This window comes from Mobula birostris, chromosome 4 (genome assembly GCF_030028105.1).
Source record: "Mobula birostris isolate sMobBir1 chromosome 4, sMobBir1.hap1, whole genome shotgun sequence".
NCBI classification, from domain to species: domain Eukaryota; kingdom Metazoa; phylum Chordata; class Chondrichthyes; order Myliobatiformes; family Myliobatidae; genus Mobula; species Mobula birostris.
The window spans coordinates 24,031,539-24,044,983 of NC_092373.1; the positions used below are offsets into that span (position 1 = coordinate 24,031,539).

The 13,445-nt window shown below is 44.8% G+C and overlaps 1 protein-coding gene across 4 annotated transcripts in view; it reads left to right on the top strand.

Annotated features, from left to right (window-relative positions):
* The window catches only part of LOC140196209 (phospholipid scramblase 1), a 75,974-nt gene that overhangs the window by 39,235 nt on the left and 23,294 nt on the right, over positions 1 to 13,445 (top strand). For all 4 annotated transcript variants that reach the window (XM_072255008.1, XM_072255010.1, XM_072255012.1 and 1 more), the window contains exons 4-5: positions 3,529 to 3,571; positions 9,603 to 9,823. In XM_072255008.1, the coding sequence (XP_072111109.1) occupies positions 3,529 to 3,571; positions 9,603 to 9,823 (264 nt within the window). The remainder of the gene's footprint in view (positions 1 to 3,528; positions 3,572 to 9,602; positions 9,824 to 13,445) is intronic.

The window sequence follows — 13,445 nt, forward strand, 5'->3', positions numbered from 1 at the left end:
TGTCTACAAGCGGGACCTGAAGGCACAGGACATCAACATAAGTGGTGTTCCGACATGTGAAACATCACTGGAAGGGCTGGCTTGAGAGGGCATGACTGCCCACATGACGTCCCAGCTGTGTCATCTGAAACCAGCTCAGTTCGCGTTGAAGTCCTGCTCATTTCACATCAAGTCAATTGCATTTATTCCATTGTTCTCTCACCCATTCAGGTAATACAGAAAGTTGCTCTTTAGACTTTTCACTGTCCGCATCACATTGTTTTTGTAGCTTATTGTGCATTTCTCTTTCTTTCCCTAATTGAGTAGTTAAGTTATTTGTTCCATTAACTCATAAATCTGATTCGCAAGCTGTTCTTCTAACCCAGCCGCGATTCAGTAATGGCCACAACATCATACCTGATAATCTGTAAAAGTGCAACAAGATTATTTATTCATCTTATTTCTTATATTCCGTGCATTGAGATATAACACTTTGAGTACTGTATTTACAGTCCATTTTGATTCTGCATCACCAATGTACTGATACACACTGTATCATCTGCCTGCCTTTCCTGACAGTCTGACTGCATGATACTTTTGCTTTTTTACCATCTGTCCTATCCTGAGTCCCTTCACTCCGGTTCCAAACCCCCTGCCAAATTATTTTAGACCATAAGACCATAAGACAAAGGAGCAGAAGTCTGCCATTCAGCCCATTGAGCCTGCTTTGCCATTTTATCATTGGGAGCTGATGCATTCTCCCATTTAGTCCCACTCCCCTGCCTTCTCACCATGACCTTTGATGCCCTGACTACTCAGATACCTATCAATCTCTGCCTTAAATATACCCAATGACTTGGCCTCCACTGCTGCCCGTGGTAACAAATTCCATAGATTCACCACCCTCTGGCTAAAAAAAATTTCTTTGCATCTCTGTTCTGAATGGGCGCCCTTCAATCCTTAAGTCATGCCCTCTTGTACTAGACTCCCCCATCATGGGAAACAACTTTGCCACATCCACTCTGTCCATGCCTTTCAACATTCGAAATGTTTCTATGAGGTCTCTCCTCATCCTTCTAAACTCCAAGGAATACAGTCCAAGAGCGGACAAACGTTCCTCATATGTTAACCCTCTCATTCCTGGAATCATTCTAGTGAATCTTCTCTGTACCCTCTCCAACGTCAGCACATCCTTTCTTAAATAAGGAGACCAAAACTGCCCACAGTACTGTGTGAGGTCTCACCAGCGCCTTATAGAGCCTCAACATCACATCCCTTTAAACCATTTTAAACCATCCCCAGCCTTAACAAACCTGCCGGCAAGAATATTGGCTCCCCTAAGGTTCAGATGCAACCCATCACTTTTGTACAGGTCATACCTCCCCCAGAAGAGATCCTAATGATCCAAGAACCTGGAACCTGAAACCCTGCCCCCTGCACCAGCTTCTCAACCATGCATTAACCTGCCAAGTCATCCTGTTTCTACCCTCGCTGGTGTGTGGCACAGACAACAATCCAGAAATTACTACACTAGAGGACCTGCTTCTCAGCTTTCTACCTAGTTCTCTAAATTCTCTTTTCAGGACCTCTTTGCTTTTCCTTCCTATGTCATTGGTACCAATATGTACCAAGACATCTGGCTGCTCTCCCTCCTCCTCCAAAATTCTGCAATACGATCCGAGACGCCCCTGACCTTGGCACCTGGGAGGCACCATACAATTCGGGTGTCCCGTTCACATCCACAGAAGCTCCTGTCTGTTCCTCTGACCACTGGGTCCCCTATCACTATCACTCCCCTCTTCTCCCTCTTTCCCTTCTGCACCAAGGGCCCATGCTTAGTGCCAGTAATCTGGTCTCCGTGGCATTTCCTTGGAGGACATCCCCCACAACAGTATCCAAAATGGTATACTTATTATTGAGGGGAATGGCCACAGGGGTGCTCTGTGCTAACTGCCTATTGACATTTCCACTTCTCCTGACAGTCGCCCAGCTACTCGCCTCCTGCAACTTTGGGGTGACTACTTCCCAGTAACTCTGATCGATTATCTCCTCACTCTCCTGTACAAGCCAAAGGTCATTCAGCTGCTGCTGCTGCTCCACCAGATCCTTAACAGGGTCTTCAAGGAGCTGCAGCTGAATGCACTTCATGCAGATGTAGTTCCCTGAGAGACTCTGGGCCTCCCAGGACTTCAACCTCCGGAATGAAGAACATACAATGGCCATTTACTACACTAGTTACAGTAAGAGAGAAAAAGGAACCTTAACAGAAACTTACCCAGAGCCAACGCCTTTTCCAAGCTGAAGCTTCCTTTGGGCCAGAGCCTAACACTCTTACTCACACCAGTGGCCTACTCCCAACAATGGCCGCCCTCTAGTCCCTTCTGTACTCCTAAACAAGCATCATCGATCTGTGAGAAACCTCGTTACTGTGGCCTGATCCTGCCACTGATTGGGCTGCTGTTGATAGAACCAAGGGAAGTTGAAACGAACTGGGACAAATGTCTACTACTAGAAGAAAAACAAAAGAAAATGTGGCCCCTAGCACAAAACAGCTGGTTTTATACCCAAAAGATAAGAAAATTTCATGGATAAGTGATGGAACAGACTAACCAGTGACACTTCGAATACGATACATCAGCGAGTTCAGAAGCCTAAAGGCCAGGGGGGGAGAAACTGTTTCCCATCCTGACCATTCTTGTTTTTATGCATCGGAGTCTCCTACCTAATGGTAGAAAGTCAAAGTGGATGCTGGATGGATGTAGTGGGATCCTTAATTCTAAGGGTCCTGCGTACACAGAGCTCCTGATAAATATCCCCCCGTGGATGCCAGGGAAACCCCTCTGATACCTATAAAGAATTGCTCAGATGGCACCTGGAATATTGTGAGCAGATTTAGGCTCTTTTACTAAGAAAGGATGTGCTAGCACTGGAGAGGGTCCAGAGGAGTTTCATAAGAATGATCCTGGGAATAAAAGGGTTAACATATTAAGAGTGTTTGGTGGTGCTGGGTCTGGAACTCAATGGGGTTTAGAAGAATAGTGGGGGATCTCATTGAAGCCTATCGAATATTGATAGGCCTTGATAGAGCGAACTAGAGAGAATGTTTCCTACAGTGGGGGAGGCTAGAATCAGATTGCACAACCTCAGAATAAAACAGAGATGAGGAGAATTTTCATTAGCCAGTGGATGGTGAATCTGTGGGATTAATTGCCACAACCAGCCCAGGATCCCAAGTCATTGTGTTTATTTAAAACAGGGGTTGATAGCGTCTTGATATGTAAGGGCATCAAAGGCTGTGGGGAGAAGGTAGAAGAACGGGGTTAATAGGGACAATAAATCAGCCATAATGTAGTGGAGAAGACCCAATGGGTGAAAAGGCTTACATCTGCACCTTTGTCTTATGGTTTGTTTCCCTAAGTTTATCAATTCAGTTTGTACTGTCAAAATAAAATGATGAGAATACCTTGTCACAAATTTGTTCTCTGCAGTATAATTCTTTTGTAATTCATTTGATTTACAGGGATAATTAACATTATGCTTCTGTCACAGATCGATCAGCTCCTAGTTCATCAGCAGGTGGAATTGCTGGAAGGTAGGTTGTTATCGAGAGAAAGCAGGGAGTGAAACCGATCTTGGTCAATTGTAATAAACAAAATTCGGCAAATCAATAGACTGTTCTACATGGTGTAAGGTTTACTATAAATTCACCCCAATTTTAATCCTGCCTGATCACAGATTGTGCTTTGTTTCCCTTCTCTGTTAGAATGACAAGTTCTCTTTATAGAGGAGCCTTCGTAGTAATCAATAGTCCTTGATAGCTGCTTCTCTACTTAGGATGATTAATCACAGAATTATACAATTGTTTTTGGACAGAAGGACATCACTTGACTCACCGAGTCTGTGCTCAGAGCTTGTGGATATTCATAATCAGTCTGGAGTATGCTGAAAGTTAAATAAATGAAGTGTTCTATTGAGCAAAAGAAGTGAGTGAGTGAAACAGAGATACAGTGAGAAAGATACAGAGACTGAGACAAGGACAGAGGCAGAGCATGGACAACTTCACTCACCTCGACACTGAACTGATCACTGAGCAAATCCTATAGACTCACCTTCACTGACTACACGGGACAGTTAAGCTAGTTTGGCAGGGAACCACAGTACCTGGTCACAAAGTGAAGGGATGGAGAAGGAAGGTAGATGTCAGGGCCAGTAAATATAGGCAGGAGCAAAGTAGTAGGTACGATGGGATAGAAAATTTGAAGTTTGTGTATTTTAATACTAAGTATTATGGGTAAAGGTGATGAACATAGAGCTTTGATCAGTATATGGAACTATGATTTTGTGGCCATTACAGAGATTTGGTTGAGTAGGGGAGAGGAATGGGTGTTTAATTTTTCAGGGTTTCAATATTTTAGAGAAGATAGAGGGGGAAGTTGTACTACTTATCAGGGACAATATCACAGCTGTGCTCAGAGGGTCATAATGAAGAGCTCGTCCACTGAGTCTGTTTGGGTAGAACTCAAAAATAGAAACGCTCTGATGGGTTTGTACTGCAGACCCCCAATGGGCACTCAGACATCGAGGAACGGATATGCGTCCAGATTAAGGAAAGGTGTGGAAACAATAGGGTTGTTGTCATTGGGGACTTCAACCTCTCTAATATAAAATGGGCCCTTCTGATTGCAGGAGGTTTAGAAGGGGCAGAATTTGTTAGGTGCATCCAGGAGGGTTTCTTAAATCAATATGTAGATACTCCAACAAGAGAGGGGCTGTACTGGACCTTGTGTTGGGAAATGAGCTTAGCCAGGTGACTAAGTAAAAAATGGAAAAGTATTTAAAGCTTAAATCAAACAGAGCCCTTGAGGATTATGTAGAAGCCAGGGAAGAACTCAAGAAAGGAATCGGGAAAGCCACGAGGTGTCATGAAAAGTACTTGGCAAGAAGGATTAAAGAGAATTCCAAGGTATTCTATACATACATCAAGAGCAAACAGATAAATAGAGAGAGGGTAGGACCACTCAAAAATGATGCGGGAGGGGACATTTATTTGGATGTGGAGATGGGGGTGAGGTCCTTAATGAGTACACTATATCAGCATTTACTGATGAGTCTAGATATGCTTGGACATTTTGTGGTAAAGAAGGAGGTAGTGTTGGGTTCCTTAAAGAGTATTAAGTGGTGAAGTCCTCAGGGGCTGATGGGATATATCCCAGGTTATTGAGGGAAGCATAACAAGAGGTTGCTGAGCCCTTGGCCAATATCTTTGTGTCTTGTCTAGCTACAGGTGAAGTCCCAAAGAACTTATGAGTAACTAATATTGTTCCATTATTTAAGAATGGAACTAGTGGTACTCCTGGAAACTATAGACCAGTGAATCTCACGTCAATGGTAGGGAAATTACTTGAGAGAATTCTTAGGGATGGGCGTTATGAGCATTTGGAAGACCATGGCCTAATTACAGAGCGCCAGACACAAAATGCTGGCAGCATCGACGGAAAAGAGTAAACATCCGAGACGCTTCATCAAGACTTTATCCGAACCTTCATCCAAATGTATCCTCGGAAGAGGGGCAGGTAGTCGTCCCTAGCAGCGCCCTCAAATGCCCACTGCCTTGACCCATGAATGGCCATCTTGGCCAGGCCCAGGATCAGGCCCACCAGTAAACCCTCCTCGCGACCAGCCCCCTTCCATACCGGGCGCTTGTATATAAGGAGCACATGGCACTGTTTATTCTTTTCCATAGATGGGGCTGCCTGGCCTGCTGAGTTCCTCCAGCATTTTGTGTGTATTGCTCAGATTTCCAGCATCTGCAGATTTTCTCATGTAGAGTGCCAGAATGGCTTTGTGCAAGATATGTCTTAATAACCTGGTTGAGTTTTTCGACGATGTGATAAAGGTAGAGCTGAGGATGTTGTCTACATGGATATTAATAAGGCATTTGACAGGGAACCCTTATGGGAGGCTGATCCAGAAGATTAAGATGCATGTGATTCATGGTCAATTGGTCGTTTGGATGCCCACAGAAGACAGAGGGTAGTGGTTTAAGGGACTTGGTTCAGCTGGAGGGCTGTGGTTGGTTCTGCAGGAACTATCCGGAGAAATCTGCTGCTTGTGATGTATATAAATGACCTGGATGAAAATGTAGACGGGTGGGTTAGGAACTTTGCAGACAATACAAAGATTTGTGGTGTTGTGGATCGTGTAGGAGACTGGCAGAGAATATAATAGGATATTGATTAGTACAGATATGGGCAGAAAAATAGGGCAGCATGGTACCATAGTGGTTAGCACAATGCCTTACAGAGCAGAGACACGGGTTCAATTCCTGCCACTGCCTGTTAGGAGTTTGTAAACTCTTCTCGTGCCTCTATGGGCTTCTTTCAGGTGCCCCGGTTTCCTCCCACCATCCAAAGGCCTACTGGTTGGTAGGCTAACTGGTCATTGTAAATTGGCCGATAGTCAGGCGATGATTAAATAGGGGGATTGCTGGGTGGTGTGGCTCAAAGTGCCGGAAGGGCCAATTCCACGCTGTAAATTAAATAGAAGTGGCAGATGGAGCTTAACCAAGCCAACTGTGAAGTTTTGCGCCTTGGTAGGTCAAATGTGAAAAGACAGTACACAGTTAAGGGTCCTGAACAGTGATGATGGGCAAAAGATCTTGGGGTCCAAGTTCATAAAGCTAGCTACACAGGTTGATACGGTGGTTAAGAAAGCATATTAGTTGAAGCAATGAGTTCAAAATTCAAGAAGTTACACAGCTTTATAAAACTCTAATTAGGTTACATCTGGAGTATTGCATATAGTTCTGGTCACCCCATTGTAGGAAAGATGTCAAGGCTTGGAAGAGGGTGCAGAAGAAGTTTAGCAGGGTATTGCCTGGATTAGAGATCATGTGCTATAATGAGGGGTTGAACAATATGAGTCGTTTTCTCCGGAGGTTAAGGGCAGATCTGATAGAGATTTAGAAGGTCATTAGAGGCATAGATAGAGTAGACATACAATATCTTTCTCCAAGGGTTGAAGTGTGTAATACCAGAGGGCATGCTTTTAAGGTGAGAGAGGATAATTTCAAAGGAGATGTGAGGGGCAAGTTTTTGTATAGATAATGCTAGGTGACTGGAATGTGCTGCCCTGGGTGGTGGCAGAGACAGAAACATTAGAGGCTTTTTAGGGATGTTTTGTAAGCACATGAATGTGAGGAAAATGGAAGGATGTGGATATTGTGTAGGCCGAAGAGATCATTTAGTTTGCCATCTGATTACTAATTTAATTGATTCCGTGAAACATTGTAGGCCGAAGTGCCTGTTCCCATGCTGTACTGTTCTTTGTCCAATGGTCTGTGACTCTACACCTGATGATCTCTATTATTTACTTATTATTTTTTGAGTTTATGCAGTTTATCTTATTTTGCACATTGGTTGCTTGCAAGTCTTTGTGTGTAGTTTTTCATTGATTCTATTGTATTCTACTGTGTGCAGGAAAATTAATCTCAGGGTAGTGATATATGGTGACATGTACATGCTTTGATAATAAAATTATTTTGAACGTTAACTGTGTTCCAACAACCAAATAGAAAAACTGGTTCAGATCAGTTCAATACTAACAGTGTACATTGTGCTTGTCACAGATATTGTGGGCCAGTGGATCTATTCCTGTGATATGCTGTCCGTTTGAACCTTTGCGCCATATTTTTGAATCTATCCCCCTCCTGGTCTTTGAAACATATTAAGTCAAATTACAAGAGAAATACCAATTCTACACCCTAGTCCATCAATTCCAAAATTTTAGACTAATCACAACTCTTCTACAACAAAATTCTCAAAATTGAAGTACAGTAACTACTCCCTGTTCATGGCTACTTGTTCACTGCTTGTTCACAGTACTTGTCCTGAGAGCTTGTTTTAATTACCCTTGCAAATTACTTTGCACGGTTTAGCACTTCCATTCCTGCTGTGGTAACTGTTATGCTCTGATTGGTCTGACCTGCAGGAAAGCCTCCGGAATTGTATTTTTGGACTTTTGATCATGGCAACAGCCTGTCAGCCACAGGCATGGAAGTGCACAAAAGAGACACTTAGCAGAGAGCTGGAGCTTGCTGTAATCCTCACATATGTCAAGAATAAGCTCACTCAATAAGTCAGAACACTCTGTGGCTGAGGAGCCTCTGGAGTGTAGAATCGGATGGAATGGACACAGGCAGTCCATTGACAACAGAGTCAGGGGTCAAATGCCACTATTTGTTGTCAAGGTTGTTCATTCCCCTGACTTCCTTGTCTCTAGATCCTTTGGGACTTCTGCCCAGTGGCATTAGATGGATAACTAAACTGGGCTGGCAGTTACAGGCAGCTAGATCTGCACTTCAGTTGGCTTCCAAGCAGTACAGGGAATTGTTGATTGCATGCAGTTAATCAGAATCAAGTTTATTATCATCGACTTATATGACATGAAATTTGTCGTTTTGTGGAAGCAGTACAGTTAGTGCAAAGACATAAAATCATTATAAATTACAAAATAAACTCCTTACAGACAACAGCAGGAATCGAACCCTGACATTACAACTGGCTGCTCTAAAGCGAATGCACGAACCACTATACTATTGTGCCACTCCTTGTATCTATATGGGTTGTGTAAACCATAGATATCTGGACAGAGGTTGGATTGCCCCGTGCCCTCCACCACACACCCCTGGCCATCTGCCACCGTTGGCTCCACCACCTTCATATTCCCACTTGTGGAGTTTCTGCCATCAGATGAAAACCAGATGGCAATCTCCTAACAGCTCCTCCGACAAGGGAGCATCTGAACCACTGCATAGTCTGCTGTATCCTATGAAGGTACACCTACATATCTACAGGAGAAGTTGGAATGGGACTAAGGCAGTCGGCCCTTTGAGCCTACAAGATCATGGCTGACTATATACTCCAGCACCATTATAGTATCTTGTCCATAGCTCAATTGATTTCTCCAATATTGAGAGTCAGCGACAATCTCTGTGGTCAGCCAAGTACTGCTTTCATCTGCCTTGTCAAAACCTTACATACTTCTTAAAAATCTCAAAGTAAATTTATTATCGAAGTATGTACATATATGTCACCACATGCTACTGTGACATTCAGTGTCTTGCAGATGTTCACAGTAGAACAAAGAAATACAATATGTTCAATGAAAAACTGCACACAAAGGCTGACAACCTGCAAAAGAATAAATTGTCAAAGTACAATAATTAAATAATACTGAAAACATGATTTGCAGAGTCCTTGAAAGTAGGTCCAAAGGTTGTGGAGTCAGTTCACTGTTGAGGTGAGTGAAGCTATCCACATTGGTTTGGGAACCTGCTGGTTGAAGAGCAATCTTGATGGAAACTTCCCCGTGTGCTCCATTGTCAATAATTTCGAAGCTACCTTTTAACTGCCGATTTTAAGAGTAATGAACTGTAAATGCCATCCCACCTCTCATACTTCCTGCTAAAAGCCACAGACTTTTAAAATACCATCATCCCATTATTACTTGGTCTTCTTTCTTGGTTACTTACTGCACTAGGAAGAGTTTAATTTAATCTTTATCTTGGTTTCCTTATTGACAGATTTAAATAGCTCCTGTTTCTTCCACCCTGTTTACTTTAGCCTTAACTGGATTTGAGACCAACAACAAATTCCAAATTAAGAATAGTCTGGGACAGCAGATCTACTTTGCTGCAGAAGAGAACGACTGCTGCACTCGGAACTGCTGTGGAAATCTGCGCCCCTTTGAGATGAAGATCGTTAACACATTTGGGCAACCAGTCATGAGTCTGTACCGGCCCTTGAAATGCACTGGCTGTTGTTGTCCCTGTTGTCTGCAGGAGGTTAGTGAGTAGAAATGTATTGCATGTGCTGGTTCTGTAAAAGGCTTTAAATATTTTTGCACTAACTAACTTCGCAGAGTGCTATTCATAAATGGCAGTAAAATATCAACATATTCTTGAGTTCTCACTATTTCAAAATCTCTTTATAGTTCTCCCTACTGCTCTGCTTGACCCATTTTCTCCACCGTTGGAAAAAAGTCTGGAACCAGAAATTAAAATTTATAATAGCATACGTGAAATGAGAATCAGAATCGGCATTTGTTGTGAAATTCATGAAAAAAACTGCAGATGCTGGAATCTGGAGCAATGCACAAAAAGGTAGTGGAACTCAGCTCCAGTATCATCTCCTATCAAACACCACCTTCAGCCCTTTGTCATTACTATCCACATTCACCTGGTTTCTGTTACTATTACCACTCTCCCCTCCCTCACCTGCCTATCACCCCTCCTTACCTGGATCCATCTATCACCTACCATTTCTTGCTCCACTCCTTCCCTTCACCTGGTCTAGTGACTCCAAATGCTACAATGTGGAAGACTAACTGCCTTCTGAAATGGGGAGTAATTAGTGATGGACAATAAAAGCCCACCTTGTCATTAATATTAACATCTTGTGAAAGACATTAAATAATGCACTTTGGATCTTCTTTCAAAATTAACAATTTTACCTCAGTTTTCTCCCTTGCACAGAACATAGAACAACACGGCACAATACTTGCCCTTCAGCCTACAATAAACACAAAATAATCTGCAGATGCTGTAAAAGATCAAAGCAACACTTTCAGTACGCTGGATGAACTCAGCAGGTCGGGCAGTATCAGTCAGAAACGATGAGTCGACGTTTCGGGCCGGAACCCTTCGTCAGGACTGAAGAATGAAAGATGGGGAAGGATTTGAAGAATGCTTGCAGCGTCAGTTGAAAGACCAGTAATTTGAAAGACAAAGGGGTGGGAGAGGGGAAGCATTGACATCATAGCCCTGAAAACAATGAGTAGTAGAAGAAGGAGGCGGAACCATGAGGGAGCTGGGGGAGGGGGTAGAGTGAAATAGGGATAGAGGAAGGGAGGGGGAAGGAATTACCGGAAGTTGGAGAATTCTATGTTCATACCAAGGGGCTGGAGACTACCTAGACGGTATATGAGGTGTTGCTCCTCCAACCTGAGTTTAGCCTCATCATGGCAGTAGAGGAGGCCATGTATGGACATATCTGAATGGGAAGCAGAGTTGAAGTGGGTGGCTACCGGGAGATCCTGTCTGTTGTGGCAGATGAAGTGGAGGTGCTCGACGAAGCAGTCCCCCAATCTGCGTCGGGTTTCACCGATGTAGAGGAGGCTGCAACGGGAGCACCGGATGCAATAGATGACCCCAACAGACTCACAAGTGAAGAGTTGCCTCACCTGGAAGGACTGTTTGGGGCCCTGAATGGTTGCAAGAGATGAAGTGTAGGGACAGGTGTAGCACTTACACTTACAGGGATAAGTGCCAGGTGGGAGATCAGTGGGGATGGACGTGTGGATAAGGGAGTCGCGGAGGGACCGATCCCTGCTGAAGGCGGAGAGGGGCGGAGGGGGAAAGATGTGCTTAGTGGTGGGGTCCTGTTGAATGTGGCGGAAGTTGCGGAGGATAATGTGCTGGATCTGGAGACTGGTGGGGTGGTAGGTAAGGTCAAGGGGAACTCTGTCCCTGTTGTGGTTGCGGGATATGCAGGTGAGGGCATCATTGATGACAGTAGAAGGGAAACCACGATCCTTGAAGAAAGATGACACTTGAGATGTCCTGGAACGGAAAGCCTCATCCTCGGAGCAGATGCGACGGAGACGGAGGAACTGGGAATAGGGAATGGCATTTTTGCATGTGGCGGGGTGGGAAGAGGTATAGTCGAGGTAGTTAGGAGAGTAAGTGGGCTTGTAGAAGATGTCAGTGGACAGTCTGTCTCCAGAGATGGAGACCGAGACATCGAGAAAGGGGAGAGAGGTGTCCGAGACAGAGTAAGTGAATTTGAGGGCTGGGTGGAAGTTTGAGGTAAAGTTGATGAAATTGATGAGCTCAGCATGGGTGCAGGAAGCAGCACCAGTGTAGTCGTCAATGTACCGAAGGAAAAGTTGGGGAGCAGTACTAGAATAGGTCTGGAGTACAGACTGTTCCACATAACCAATGAAGAGGCAGACGTAGCTGGGTCCCATGCGAGTTCCCATAGCTACACCCTTAGTCTGAGGAAAGTGGGAAGAGCCAAAAGAGAGGTCATTAAGTGTGAGAACCAGTTCCGCCAACTGGAGGAGGGTAGTGGTGGTGGGGAACTGGTGAGGTCTATTACCCAAGAAGTAGTGGAGGGCTCTGAGGCCTTCTTGATGGGGAATGGAGGTGTATAAGGATTGGACGTCCATAGTAAAAAATGTAGTGGTTGGGACTGGGGAATTGGAAGTTATTGAAGAGGTGGAGGGCATGGGATGTATCCCGGATGTAGGTGGGGAAGAACTGAACTATGGGTGACAAAATGGAGTCCAGGTAGGCAGATACAAGTTTGGTGGGACAGGAGCAGGCAGAAACTATGGGTCTACCTGGACAGTCAGGCTTGTGTATCTTTGGAAGGAGGTAAAACCGAGTGGTACGGGGTGTGGGAATAATGAGTTTAGCAGCTGAGGATGGAAGGTCTCCTGAGTTGATAAGGGCAGTGAAGAAGGCCTCAAAGCCCTCCGCTACCAGTTGGATAATAGACCTCACCAGTTCCCCACCACCACTACCCTCCTCCGGTTGGTGGAACTGGTTTTCACACTTAATAACTTCTCTTTTGGCTCTTCCCATTTTCTTCAGACTAAGGGTGTAGCAATGGGAACTTGCATGGGACCCAGCTACGCCTGCCTCTTCGTTGGTTATGTGGAACAGTCTGTACTCCAGACTTATTCTGGTACTGCTCCCCAACTTTTCCTTCGGTACATTGACGACTACATGGCTGCTCCTTCCTGCACCCATGCTGAGCTCGACAATTTCATCGACTTTACCTCAAACTTCCACCCAGCCCTCAAATTCACTTACTCTATCTCGGACACTTCTCTCCCCTTTCTCGATGTCTCGGTCTCCATCTCTGGAGACAGACTGTCCACTGACATCTTCTACAAGCCCACTGACTCTCATAACTACCTCAACTATACCTCTTCCCACCCTGCCACATGCAAAAATGCCATTCTCTATTCCCAGTTCCTCCGTCTCCGCCGCATCTGCTCCGAGGATGAGGCTTTCCGTTCCAGGACATCTCAAGTGTCGTCTTTCTTTAAGGATCATGGTTTCCCTTCTACCATCATCAATGATGCCCTCACCCGCATCTCCTCCATTTCCCGCACTTCGGCCCTCACCCCATCCTCCCACAACCACAACAGGGACAGAGTTCCCCTTGTCCTTACCTACCACCCCACCAGCCTCCGGATCCAGCACATTATCCTCGGCAACTTTCGCCACCTTCAACAGGACCCCACCACTAAGCACACCTTTACCTCTCCGCTTTCCACAGGGATCGGTCCCTCCGCGACTCCCTTATCCACATGTCCATCCCCACTGATCTCCAACCCGGCACTTATCCCTGTAAGCGTAAGTGCTACACCTGTCCCTACACCTCATCTCTTGCAAC